Source organism: Leptidea sinapis, chromosome 43 (genome assembly GCF_905404315.1).
Source record: "Leptidea sinapis chromosome 43, ilLepSina1.1, whole genome shotgun sequence".
NCBI lineage: Eukaryota > Metazoa > Arthropoda > Insecta > Lepidoptera > Pieridae > Leptidea > Leptidea sinapis.
Genome location: NC_066307.1, coordinates 4,069,368 through 4,084,072, shown reverse-complemented (window position 1 = coordinate 4,084,072; position 14,705 = coordinate 4,069,368). Strand labels below are relative to the sequence as shown.

The window sequence follows — 14,705 nt, the reverse complement described above, 5'->3', positions numbered from 1 at the left end:
CAATTGTATTTAGTATTATTTTACGCGACGGTTACCTTCTTGAAGGTAGGGTAACATTACCAAAATGTATCGGTAAAGACGCTTGAAGGCTTGAGATCATGCACGATCTGTAAACGTGCAGTTAAAATTTGATTCTAAAATATTTTGAAGAGAACTATCAAGCCTAATCATGTAACCATATCAAATACCTAAATTTGGCAATTTCCATAACGGAATAGACCTCAAGAGGTAAGTAAACTTTAAGAAAAAATACGCAAGACCGAATAATGTTTAACGTCATAATATCGACATATTTGACGTCGATATATCGTGCCACGTTCAGTTTTGTGGTCACTTGGAAGAGAAGGAGAAACTGACCTCTAAAAAGCTTAGTGTACTGAGTAAGGCGAGACAGTACTTCACAAATTTTCTTATCTGCGTGTCAGAGACTGGAGGGACTAAAGAGGATATCACTTCACGGATCGCCAAAGCACGAGCAACCTTCGCACGGCTCCGATCCGTATGGCAATCCCGGAAACTAAAACGGAGCTAAGCTCAAAATATTAAGGTCGAACGTGAAGACCGTATTGATGTATAGGTGTGAGACGTGGAAAAGCTACCAAGCCCATCTCTCATCAACTTCAGGTTTACGTCAATCGATGCCTTCGCAATATCGTCGGTATTCACTTGCCTGACAAAATTTCCAACGATTATCTTTGGCACCGTTGTTATGAAGTCCCAATCGCCCACCAGATAAAACGCCGCAAAAGTAGATGGATAGGTCACACATCCGAATCTAGTCTAGTCTTGAGGGTTCTAATCTAGGGCAAGCCCTAGACTAGGCTAACCCTTACGAAAACACCTTAACAAAAACGCAAACCTGACAGTGGAATGTCCTTGACGAAGCGAAAGACATCGGAAAGACCTGAAGTGATCGCAATGGAGATGCACTGTGGATGCCCTCTGCTCCAACTACCGAATTAACATTATTGTGTGGGGATACAGGAACTTAAATGAAATGACTGAGTAAGTCGAGACAATACTTCACTATAAGCCAATGCCTGCCTGTTCTCATCTCTGGGCGGGTTTCATTCGACCACCCACAACAAAGAGCACCACCAATCATCGACGATCAAGTCATCTCCGATCGGCTTGATTCTTTGGCGTTGCGTAGAGATGTGGGTTCTCTCTGCATCTTCTACCGTATTTATCACGGGGAGTGCTTAGAGGCGCTATTCGGTTAATTCCAGTAGCCAAATTCCACCACCGCACATTAAGTCAAAATGTTGAAGTCTGTCAATCGACAACCGTACGGTTTAAAGATCCTGCCTCGAACAGCCACTTTGTGGAATAAGTTACCTTTTGCTTTTGTTTCCCGAACCGATACGGCTCAGGGACCTTCAATAAAAGCAAACTACCACATTAAAGGCCGGAACACGTCTCTTGACACTTGTTGTTGCGGATGTCCATGGGTTTCCTCACCCTCTAACCATCCCGTCAGCCACTTGTCCGTTTGCCCCCTTTTATATAAAAAAATGAGAATTTTACTAATATAACCTCATAAAATTTTCGCTAACAGTAAGCTCGCATTTAAAAAAAATAAACACAGGGCTGGTTGAGCTGAATCTCTCTATTACAACTTCCAACGCATTTTGACAAAAAAATATTACGACTTATATAAACGATCGAATACAACGCATACAATACAAAGATGTTTTCTTATGACGTTATCACGTAAAATAATCGCCCAATAACCGACTTTATAGACAGACACCTTTTTTATTTGTTAGTTTAATGTTATCATTAAAAAACATTTTAGGTTTATTTTGAAATCTTGTTAAATAATAAAAAAATCGAATTTGACTATAAAATGTTATCTGACTGCGTTATTATTATCTTTGCATGCTAATTTTAGATCCCTCTTTCGGAGGCAGAATTTATTCTATTAATTATTAATTTGTCTTCTAAGATCACCCCATACGTGCTCTTTATGGTTTAACCTAGGAGAGCGCGAAAGTCTCGCAGGTACCACTTACTTACTCCTGCGGCGCAGTGACCCAAAAGGGACTTGGCCTCTGATGCGAGAGTACTTCACTTATTCTGGTCCTGTCAATAATAATGCCAATAATTTATGATTTTCATCTCGCACAGGTCAGCGCTCATCCGGTCGCCCTAAGTACTGGTGGAAAGCCACCTGTACTTAGGGCGACCTACTGGGTATCGGTCCTCTACTTGTCCCGAGTTGGTCTTTCTTACTCCACGATCCTCTCCCATGCGTTCTACGTGGCAGAGCCAGTAGAGACGAAGGGCCTTAACTTCTCCAAAATTGGGCTCAGGCACGAGGTCTTCCATCTCGGCATTCTTGCGGACTCTCCATTCCCCAATTTCAGACTGTTTGGGGCCCAGGATCTCTCGTAGGCATTTTAATTTGGGTATGGCTTGTATAATATGCACATGCACGAAGAATCTCAGTGATGCAGTGTATTTAAAGTTTCGAAGAGAATATTACAGACAGTGTAGACAGTGGATTTAACTAGAAACAGTGATAGGTACTGTCTGATTTTCTGGATACAGCGATGGGTAACTTTCAATATTCACTTAATGCACTCACATTACACAAGACGTGCCACCAATGTTATACGGGACACAGAGATTAGCATTTAAAAAAAAACTTTATTAAATAAAAACACTTTAATTGATAAAACTCATAATAATTGAATTAGAATACAATAAGAACTTAGGATAATTTATTCTGAACTGATCACGACGAGCAGAGGAGTTGGAATAAGACTGGTCTCACCGTTGTATTAACAGAATCCACGAGTGTTATATCCAGCTAACATAGGTCAAGCCAATGTTCAGAGTAAGCAATATGCCATACATCATGTATGTATACAGTTCGCTCTGTTACAAGTAGTTTGGTCCCGCTTTAGCGTAAGTGTCCAGGCTTCACAACCATACATTAGTATTCATGGTCTTATGATGGCTTTTTATATTCGGATTTTTGTGATTCTACTGAGAAGCCTGGACAGTAGGATTTTGTCTAAGGCTACACCGCTTTATGGATCCGTATATTAAATTCTTCTTCACGGGTGATTTTGTCAGTCACACACACTGTCTCGAAGGTAGACCGATCCGAAAATTGGGGTAGATGGAACAAGACCATCAGAAAGTCCTTTAATTTCTTTTTAAATCTCATTCACACATTACGCGTGTAGCGGAGATTAGTGCTACTGGCCCATTCTCTATGTCGCAGAGCTCCGTAGGTGCCGCATTACAAATGCCTCCCCATACTGACGTTCCACCACATTATGTCAATTATGTATTAAACATAACTCTCTCCTGGGAACATTTTTTTAAAGAACGCAAAATTACATAAAAATTTAAACTAAGTATAGGTAATTACATAGAAATAAATAAAACTGGAAAAAAATACCAAGCATGTGAAATATTTCTTATACTCTAACATTTCCATTTCAAATGGGTAAGAGTTATAGATAGAACTGGGAAAAACTAAACATCTTTTAATATTTCTCTAAACTTAGGAGATAAATGATAAAAAATATCAAAACGATCTATTCAGGATTAATTACTATAATATAGAATAAAAGTTAAACAACGGGTTTGATGGATTATAAATCGCATGTGCCTCTCTTACGCAGAAAGATTGCAGCTAACCCTGAATTTTTGTTACATTGAGAGCGACAGTTAAGCAAGCAGAGGTTTCCGTAGGTTCCACCGTCCGAGCCGCACATTGGTTGATACTCAGACGAACAGGCACATATACAACTAGGAGGTTGACACTCACCCTTAATAAACGCTAACTTTTCCTCCATTTGCCTCGCTCTCACATCTCAATAAACAGTCATTCTGATATGTTTTCAGATCCGTACCGCAAACTGGACTTTCTTCGTCTGTACAATAACATTCTGAACATTTATTAAAACTTACAACTACTAAAGTAGTATCTCCCCTTCGATTTGCTTCACAATTTAGTTTACATGGGTTGTCATATATTTTTCCATCGCTACCACACACTGGGCTATGGATGGTGTTACAAATACAACTTTCGCAGACACTTGAATCAACGATTTTTATGATTGAATTTGCTGAATAACTGTACTTTTTATTTTTACAAGCTAAAAAGCATGGATTATCATACAAGTATCCATCGCTTCCACAAGTTGGTTGTTTATCAGTTGGACATAGACAGCCATCTAAACAGGCACCATTATTTTTTAATTTGATCTCTGGTAGGCCTTTCTTTCTATAATAAGCGCTGGCGGTATCGAGGACACATTTGTTTCTGTATAGAACATCATCTGAACCGCAAACTGGAGCTGCTATATCAGTACAACCAGCAGATGAACCTAAGCAAGAAGATCTATATGCGAGGTATAGGATTGGTTTATTGTCTTGAATACGTTTGATATTATCGCAACCTAATTCACATTCATTTGCATAGGTGAGACCTTCTAGTGTACACACTGGTAGATTTACTGGTTGACAGATACAACTAGAACATTCTCCATCATGGGATTTGATTATTTTCAAATTTTGATATACATTACTAGTGTATTGCAGGATGCAATCATTCATATAGGTTATATCATCAGAACCACAAACGGGGTTATATTGTTCATAATCACATGGAAAAATAATAATTGGTGAAACAAGAGTTTGAGCAGTCAAAGTATTTAAAGTCGCAAGGAAAGAAAATATATGTAAACCAATCACGATGCCTGAAATATTGAAATAGTGTTAATTAATGAGGAAAACGATTTAAAAAGTAAAAGTTGAAGAACTAAATAAATAATCAATATATAATTACAATAATATCTTTGCTATATACTAACAATACTTACTCATTTTATGATTGTTATAAATATTTTATTAGTATAGTTGTCACGCAACAACTTAGTAGAAATAAACAAGCTGAATGTACTTCTTTAAAATTAAAAAAAGTATTATGTTCTGTACAAAATCGATTGAAATTGATTAATATTCAGTGTGATAAAGCACTGAAAATTTGACTATCGAACGCAGTTAACCTATAATTACGTTGATAAGAGTGTTCTTTACATTATTTTTCGGAACATGTTTTTAATTCCATCGTCTGCTTTTAAATTAAATGTGTTAAAGCCATTCATGCAGTTAATTTAAATATAATTTGCCTTACATATAGTATGTGCTTACTGGTGGCATTATTGGCTTTGGAATTGCTTGATTATCACATTTGCCAGCGATTCCTAACCAAATAATACAAATGTATTGCCTGTATATTTTATTTTATTATACACTCTATAATAAATAAAAATTACAAAATTTACTTAACATGGACCGATTTTTTGAGTTCTCATAGATAAAATGTTTCCAGTTAATATGTTATTTTGACTGCAGAATAACCAGCATGAATTCCAATACGTTTTGTTGTTGTTACCACATACAGGCCGGTAAAGTAATGGACATTCGTTGCAATTATAATGACCTAAATTTAAACAACGTCCTTGATGTACAATACTTAGAAGGCATCTCTTTTGGCTCTTTCTAATTTTATTTTCACATCCAACGAAACATCTATTCTGGTACGTGTTTCGGTCACTGGCACAAACAGGATCATAATCTTCAGTACAGGAGCATACACCACAGCGACCTTTATGAACAACAGCTATAGGATGTCTTCCAAATGTTTGCAGTCTAAAACTTTCACAATTCAGCCAGCATATATTACTATAAGTATTTCCATCGCTCCCACATACCAAGTTATTTTTTCTGTTACACTGACATCCTCGACAGCCTCCGCTGTAATGCAGTCTTATTGTTGGTCCATCTGAAGATTGACTGTTTATATTGGAACAGCGTAACATACAAATATTCTTATAAGATTTTCCATCGGTTCCACAAACAGGAATTATTGAATCGTAGCAATTGCACGACTTTTTACATGGTTGGTTATCAAATATGGTAAGAGGTGATAGGCCGACACGCGCAAGAATTATACTTTCACAATTCAATTCACATTCGTTTGCGTATGTTTGTCCATCACTACCACACACAGGCTGTATTACAGCAGGGCAAATACAACTATCATCGCATGGTCCATTATATTCAATATAAATAGGTTCTTGATCCGGTTCAATCTCTTTATTTTTACATAAAAGTTGACATTCGTTTTTGTATGTGTTTCCATCACTGCCACACACAGGTGCATTTGTTTCAGGGCAAATGCAAATTTCCACACATTCAGAATCACTTACTTTTGTTATAAGAGATTTACCTTGTTTTTGTAATTCAGTATTGTAGCATAAGAAATCACAGCCATTTCTATAGGTTTTGTTGTCACTTCCGCAAATAGGTTGGTAAATTGTGGGACATGAACAAGGCATTTTATCACAGGTGCTATTGCTAACGACATTGATTGGTGATTGACCCATCGCTAACAAATCTTTATTTTTGCAGTCCAGTTTACATACGCTGCTATAAGTTTTTCCATCACTACCACACACAGGCTGATAGATTTCTAAACATACACATTGTTCGGTACATACCCCATCTTTGATTTTTATTATAGGATGTAGTTTTGATTTTATGTTCTCACAACCGAGCTCGCAATCATTTCCGTATGTTTTCCCATCACTACCACAAATTGGTTTGTATATAAATGGACAAATACAATTTTCCAGACAATTTCCATCGCGTATTTTAGTAACTTGCTGTTGGTTATTCTTTTCTTTTTCTTTATTATGGCATATTAATTGGCATTCATTAGCGTATGTCTTATTATCACTTCCACATACTGGTGCATAGTCTTTTGTACACACGCATGCATCAGTGCAAGTACTATTACTCACTACAGAGATTTGTTGTTGATTATTGTTATATAATTCTTTGTTTCGACATTCCATAGTACATTTATTTCCATATGTCTTTCCATCACTCCCACAAACTGGTTGATAAATGAATGAACATATACAACTCTCTGAACACGTTCCATTACTGACCACTGAGATAGGTTCTTGGTTATTTTTTATTAATTCTCTGTTTCGACATTCCAGTTGACATATATTTGAATATGTCTTTCCATCACTCCCACAAACTGGAACGTAATCAGTTGTACATATACAAGGTTCAGGACATGTTCCATTACTTATTACTGAGATGGGATTTTGGTTATTTTTTATCAATTCCTTGTTTCGACATTCTAGTTGACATGTGTTTGAATATGTCTTTCCATCGCTCCCACAAACTGGTTGATAAATGAATGAACATATACAACTCTCTGAACACGTTCCATTACTGACCACTGAGATAGCTTCTTGGTTATTTTTTATTAATTCTCTGTTTCGACATTCCAGTTGACATATATTTGAATATGTCTTTCCATCACTCCCACAAACTGGAACGTAATCAGTTGTACATATACAAGGTTCAGGACATGTTCCATTACTTATAACTGAGATGGGTTTTTGGTTATTTCTTATCAATTCCTTGTTTCGACATTCTAGTTGACATGTGTTTGAATATGTCTTTCCATCACTCCCACAAACTGGTTGATAAATGAATGAACATATACAACTCTCTGAACACGTTCCATTACTGACCACTGAGATAGGTTCTTGGTTATTTTTTATTAATTCTCTGTTTCGACATTCCAGTTGACATATATTTGAATATGTCTTTCCATCACTCCCACAAACTGGAACGTAATCAGTTGTATATATACAAGGTTCAGGACATGTTCCATTACTTATTACTGAGATGGGATTTTGGTTATTTTCTTTCAATTCCTTGTTTCGACATTCTAGTTGACATGTGTTTGAATATGTCTTTCCATCGCTCCCACAAACTGGTTGATAAATGAATGAACATATACAACTCTCTGAACACGTTCCATTACTGACCACTGAGATAGGTTCTTGGTTATTTTTTATTAATTCTCTGTTTCGACATTCCAGTTGACATATATTTGAATATGTCTTTCCATCACTCCCACAAACTGGAACGTAATCAGTTGTACATATACAAGGTTCAGGACATGTTCCATTACTTATTACTGAGATGGGATTTTGGTTATTTTTTATCAATTCCTTGTTTCGACATTCTAGTTGACATGTGTTTGAATATGTCTTTCCATCACTTCCACAAACTGGTTGATAAATGAATGAACATATACAACTCTCTGAACACGTTCCATTACTGACCACTGAGATAGGTTCTTGGTTATTTTTTATTAATTCTCTGTTTCGACATTCCAGTTGACATATATTTGAATATGTCTTTCCATCACTCCCACAAACTGGAACGTAATCAGTTGTACATATACAAGGTTCAGGACATGTTCCATTACTTATTACTGAGATGGGATTTTGGTTATTTTTTATCAATTCCTTGTTTCGACATTCTAGTTGACATGTGTTTGAATATGTCTTTCCATCGCTCCCACAAACTGGTTGATAAATGAATGAACATATACAACTCTCTGAACACGTTCCATTATTGACCACTAAGATAGGTTCTTGGTTATTTTTTATTAATTCTCTGTTTCGACATTCCAGTTGACATATATTTGAATATGTCTTTCCATCACTCCCACAAACTGGAACGTAATCAGTTGTACATATACAAGGTTCAGGACATGTTCCATTACTTATTACTGAGATGGGTTTTTGGTTATTTTTTATCAATTCCTTGTTTCGACATTCTAGTTGACATGTGTTTGAATATGTGGTGCTGTCACTTCCGCAAACTGGAGCAGAGATCTTTGGGCAAATACAATTATCTTGGCATATTCCATTATATGCTATTGTTATGTTGGTCGTATTTTCTTCATTTTCACAAGTCAGCAGACATTCGTTGTTATATGTGACATTGTTTGATCCACACAACGGCTGATAGCTTTTCGGACATGTACAGGATTGCGGTACACTTGTAGACTCGTGGCTACCAACAATGGATAACACGAAAATGCCTGAAATTACAATAACACTAAATAAGAAACGAAATATGCTATAGTTTATTAACGTAAGCTCTGCAGGATAATAATGAATTAAGTAGTTTATCACAATAAGCCTTAAAATATTGTTAATATCAACACAGGTACTCTCGATCATAGGTGCTCACATTCAGCTTAAATTGCTCACATTCAGCTCAAATTTATGTAATAGGTGAATTATATACCCGCTGGTCGTCTTGACCAGCCGGTAACGAGATGGACAATGTTGCCGAAGTAGTGGTAGTGTTAGAAGTGACATCAAAAATAATTCTAAAGGAATTTGTTTTGAGAAAAAAAAGTGGTCATTAAAAGGCATAAAAGGCATTTAGTCTTTTATGCCTTTTTATGACCACAGGAGAGTTGCCAGCCCTTTAGTAAGTTGTACACGTTTTTTGGAGGTACCATGTGATATCAACTTTTAAATACTGAGCAAAGAATTGCATATTAGGTAGACAAGAAAAGCCCATGGAAACTGCGGATGAACTCCTCACATCCTGATTGTGAAGATGATATTTGGATTTATGGCATGTGGGAGCGGTGCTTGGTTTCTGGAACAGGACTCAGATCAAAGAGTTTGTCGGAACACCAAGCGTGATTTGCACGGTAAAAATCAAACATTAAAGCGAGTACGAGTTTATTTTGAGTTCACATAACATTCCTGGGGAGGTACCAGGATAGTAGTAGGTACCTTAAACCACTCAGCGTAAAATTTATACCCCAATGTAGAAAAAAATGTACCAATAAATATGGAACAATAAATTTCCATTCATTTTTATAAAGTTTCAGTAATAGAAATCAGTAATCAGCTAGTCCAACACGATCTGCACGATTTATTTACATGTAATGGCCGACGGATATCACAAACGGTACCTAATTGTTCTTTTTCGATGAATCTACATGAACGTATTTAATTGCTGATATTATTATAGTTGTTTAGCTCATCCTTGTTTGTTGAAAGTTGCGATTGCCGTAGTGTAATACTTAATTTTAAATTTGATTTCTATGATTATTGTATATTGGAATAAAATTCCTATTTATTAAAGTGTAAGTAGAATGTTAATACATTTACATTAAAATCAAAATTCGACAATTGGTAAGCAGTTATTTCAACCAAGATACAAACTAATATTCAATAATTTTATTTTATTTTTATATTTTTTTTTCTTATAATAATTCTAATTAATTGTGATCAACATAATATTATTGTCTAATATAACAGTTATTCTAAAAATAAAACATCATTAAAACATGTTTATGCAAATAAAATCTTTGAAACTGTTTGAAAAAATTAAGACGTAGTTTTCAAATACCTGCTATTGGTTATAGATATTCTAATTATTATTAATACCGAACAATTAGTACTACTGCCATTATAATTATTTTAAGAATTATAGCGTAAAGAAGTAGATGGACCTTATGAACTGTGTCAACACACACTTCGTATTTCTTATATCAATGAACCTGTAGCAATACTAATAATAATAACAATGGGCTAGCAAGATTTGAGAACTCAGAATTTTACTTTTTAGACTGCAACCATTCTATGACAAGGCAGGGATAGACTTTGATCATTAGGCCAAGAGTACTTTATTTTATTCTGAATGACATTGGATTCCGTAATATGTTTTGGTTCGATCGTCGAACGAGATCTAAAATTATCGGCCAACATGTGCTAAATCTAATATCGTAGATCTTTGTAAACTAATAATATTTTGATAAGAGTTACTTTTGAGTTAGGCTTCTTGCACCGTGTTTGGCAAGGTAAATTCTAGATTTTACTAAATTATTGTTTATGTTTTATTAAAAAAAATGAATAATAAAATAATGTTATTTTTTTTGTTTCAATAAATACTAAACTTCCTGCAGGTTAAAGCGATATTGAACAAATTGCTGTATAAAAAGTAATGAAAAAATTTTCCTCCAAGTAGTTCAAATATTTCAGCAGAATAGTTTCTTTAATATAACAGAAACCTAAACTACAGTAGATACTTAAGACTAGTTTTATGCTATATACATGTAATATATATCTTACTTACAACTTAGAACCCACATGTTAACGGTTCACTACCGCTGAAGACCTGAACACACTAAAACAATTAAATAATAATTATGAATTTATAATCACATTTGTTGGTTTAAGTTGTTTAATTATTGTATATCAGACAAATAAACGGTAGATTTCACTCGTAAATAATGTAATAAATTATCTTTAATTTTTGATGCGAAGCAATTGTTTTTGTTTTATATTTCGGACTAACTTTTTTTTATTATTAAATTAATTATTTTTGCTTCTTTCTAAATTAATTTTAATTTTATTACTTTTTAATATGGTTTTATAAAATTTAAAAATTGTTTATTGGTGTCATTAAGAAATTCAGATCTGATGATTCCATCATGAGTGATGGAGGGACCCCCACAAGCAATGGCATCATTTTGGACATTTTTGTGTTTATTTTACGGTACGCAGACGTGGTCGCTAACTATGGGCCTTATGAAAAAGCTCATGGTTGCTCAGCGGGCAATGCAGAGGGCTATACTCGGAGTTTCCCTGCGAGATCGAATCAGAAATGAGGAGATCCGTAGGAGAACCAAAGTTACCGACTTAGTCCAAATGATTGCGTTACTGAAGAGGCAGTGGGCAGGGCACATAGTTCGACAGACATATGGCCGTTTGGGCAGTAAAGTCCTCGAATGGCGACCACGTGCCGGAAGACGCAGTATTGGTGGTCACTACTGTTTCTACTCTGCACACGCAGACTCAACTTCAAAGTTGGCATGTTGTTCAAAGGAGTTTCCTAGTGGGTTTTATAATTAAAAGTTGTGGGGTGATTACTGTCCAATAATTTTTACATTTAACGTGATACACAGCGTTCAATTCATGCCATAAATCATCTTCTCCTTTACAAAGTCGCCTCCCGCTCTCTGCCTGCATAATATATGCTGATTCCTAAGCCACGCAACAGATTATGGTGCAGATCTGTTTTCATTTGTAAAGGTTTATAGCAGGAAAAATAATATTTTGCATATAAGTCCCTAAAAATAATATGGCTTACGTAGGCTTAACCTCCAACTAACAAAACTCCAGAATGTCATATCTCTATCTGTCACTGTTGACTTACAGTAACCATATCTTTCTCATTTGCGACGCACGAATGACATGATATCTGTTGGCTATGCAACAGTCAAAATGTTTATTTCTTTAAATTTTCCTGATTCCTTTAGTTTAGAACCTATCATATAAATAGTGTGGATAGCCCATTCTGCAGCACATGGATGGTATTAATATTGGATGCACTGCAACAATATACCATAGCGCATAATACTGACACGACAGTGGGTCAGGGATTGGAAATAATACTCCGCTTTTAGGAACGAGTCTTTATTTGCGTTCACTTTTTCTGAACTTGCACTTCGCCGGTCTGCCGCTGTTCCTCTTGTGGGCGGCGGTACCCTCAACGCGCCACACCGCACCGAACACTAAGTCTCTTCTATCTTCTTCTTCTTGGAACACTTCCACTTTTCACTACTTCTTCTTTTCTTCTTCTTCTTCTTTACAATCTCGAGTCAGAATTAGAACTGCCGTAGGCCACGAAAACCATCTCTAAATTTAAATTGTTCTAGAAAATTCTTTTAACTATTTTTATCCTGCTTACACGTTTTCCACCACTTTTTTTCTGTTCGATTTGATCCTGAACTTACTAGAAATTTCCATTAACTTTACAAAACCCAAAAGATTCCATACACTGGTAGGTGTATCGAACCCAGGTCTAGAGCGTCTAAAGTAATATTTATTTATGCAACTGTTGCGTAATAAGGGGTATTAAAAGACGAAGGTGGGTGATAATAGTATCACATGATACTATTAACACTCATGTGATACTATTATCAACCCACATTCGTGTTTTAATACCTAATTACCAACAGTTGCATACAAGTCTTTATCTACACCCAGGATTTAAATCCTCTAAAAGATTCTGAAACAGTTAGCTTACTGATAACATTAAAACAGCCAGTCCTAGTAGTAAACTAATATCATCCATTACTAATTATAAACAAATAAACTAAGTATTATTGAAAGAATTATTTATTTTACTAGTAATTTACATTTTGTATAGTGCAATATTATTAAAATTCACTTGAATATTATGTTCTTTTGCAGCGTTTAAAATTCCTGGCGGTGTCTTGTCAAAACTTGAATCGCTCATTTTTTGTAAACAAAACAATAAAAACATGGAAGAAAAATGGCGGAAATTCGAATAACCTACTTTTTTTACGGCGCGCGACGTTCTGGTAGTGTAAAAAGCGCGTAAAACGAAAATGTTCTTTTTTTGAAATTCATACAGATACAACGCATCGAGCAATAAGAACGTGGCTGTCTGTTGAAACCCTTTACGCACGAAGATATCGAAAAAAAACATAGGTCACCTTGTGACATAAGATGGTAAGTGATATTTGCCCAGTTATTTCATTAGCTACGGCGCCCTTCAGACTAAAACACAGAAATTTTTACACATTACTGCTTTACGGCAGAAATAGGCACCGTTGTGCTACCAATTAGCCGGCATCCTGTGCAAAGGAGCCGCCCACTGGAGAAAGTCTAAGTTAAGTCTGGGACTAACCCAGACTCGGTAATGACACCAGCTACGGCTTTCTTGAAACGGTAACACAACAATGCTCTCACATTATTGCTCCACGGCAGAAAATGCACCTCTGTGGAAAATTTAAATTCTCTCTCTCGAAAATGAAATATTATTCCGTGTTAATAGTATCAAAATAACTATAATAATACTATTGGGATATAATGTGGATAATAATAGTATTTTTAATATATAATTGTAATGAATATTGTTATAAATATCATAGGTTAACCACAGATTAAGAAACCAGACATTGTTAAGTCGCGCGTCACTTGCAAGCAAAACAACGAAGAAGACTCAGCTGCATAAACAAAAATATTCACATATTACGAGTATACCTTACCTCACTTTTTGTTGGCTCATTGTAAGAGTGTTCGCACGGAACGCGAGGGTTCGAGTCCCACATCGTTCATAAATTTGTGTTTTTAATCCCAGAAGTGAGGGTTATCACTTTAAAAAATAACAAAGTGAATATTTACATTCTACATCTCGTTTTTTTTTTAAATTACACCCATACAAAATCGGGGCGGTTCTCAATTGATATAGGTATAAATTAAACATGATTTTATAATTATTTTCTACTGGAACAAAGTATGGGGCCATTTTAAATTACATTGCGTTATAAAGAAATATGTAGTATGGTTTCGTGTGAATTAAGATATAATTTATGGTCGGTGGTTAATGACGGTGCCCATAGAATAGGTCACTGTGAAAATTATTATTACAAAAATAAATGTTCTAATTTCACATTTTGAAGTTAACCTTATATGGGCACGTTAGACTTGGCTTGACGAGAGCGTTACGAACGAACGCTAGCGTTACGCGAACGGAGATTTCCTGATTATTTCGTAATTTCATTTTATTCTTGAATAATTTTATAAAATAATATTTGCTTTTACTTTAATTGCTTTTTTTTAATGCTTCAAGTTAAATATGTGCGCAAAAAACTGTAAATTTTAGTAATAATAAATTCAACAGTAATAAGAAATATTTTCATTTAATTAAGTAACATTTGACAGTTCATCAAAATTCAACAACGTAACTTTGTAACGACGTGCATTAAATAATATATTTTTTTGTTTTCTTAGAACTGCACA

The 14,705-nt window shown here is 35.3% G+C and overlaps 2 protein-coding genes across 2 annotated transcripts; both read right to left on the bottom strand.

The window, feature by feature from the left end:
* Nucleotides 1-3,557: 3,557 nt before the first annotated feature.
* On the bottom strand, nt 3,558-5,109 carry LOC126977091 (serine protease inhibitor dipetalogastin). The gene is made up of 2 exons (XM_050825786.1): nt 4,845-5,109; nt 3,558-4,721 (listed from the first exon to the last, which is right to left on the bottom strand). The coding sequence occupies exons 1-2, from the start codon at nt 4,846-4,848 to the stop codon at nt 3,790-3,792; spliced, it is 936 nt and encodes a 311-aa protein (XP_050681743.1). The 5' UTR covers nt 4,849-5,109; the 3' UTR covers nt 3,558-3,789.
* A 141-nt stretch (nt 5,110-5,250) lies between these two features.
* Nucleotides 5,251-13,971, bottom strand: LOC126977142 (serine protease inhibitor dipetalogastin-like). Its single transcript, XM_050825843.1, has 4 exons — nt 13,952-13,971; nt 8,306-8,517; nt 7,634-7,705; nt 5,251-6,883 (listed from the first exon to the last, which is right to left on the bottom strand). Exons 1-4 carry the CDS (start codon nt 13,969-13,971, stop codon nt 5,310-5,312), a joined length of 1,878 nt encoding a protein of 625 aa, XP_050681800.1. The 3' UTR covers nt 5,251-5,309.
* Nucleotides 13,972-14,705: the final 734 nt, after the last annotated feature.

Bases quoted from the DNA above. Each gene is read 5' to 3' on its own strand.
- LOC126977142 (XM_050825843.1), bottom strand. From the start codon at position 13,971: ATGAGCCAACAAAAAGTGAG. The intron at 7,706-8,305 runs CTTGTATATGTA...CATGTCCTGAAC, and splicing joins TAATGGAACATGTCCTGAAC to CTTGTATATATACAACTGAT. The intron at 6,884-7,633 runs TGGAATGTCGAA...ATAAATGTACTA, and splicing joins ATATTCAAATATATGTCAAC to TGGAATGTCGAAACAAAGAA.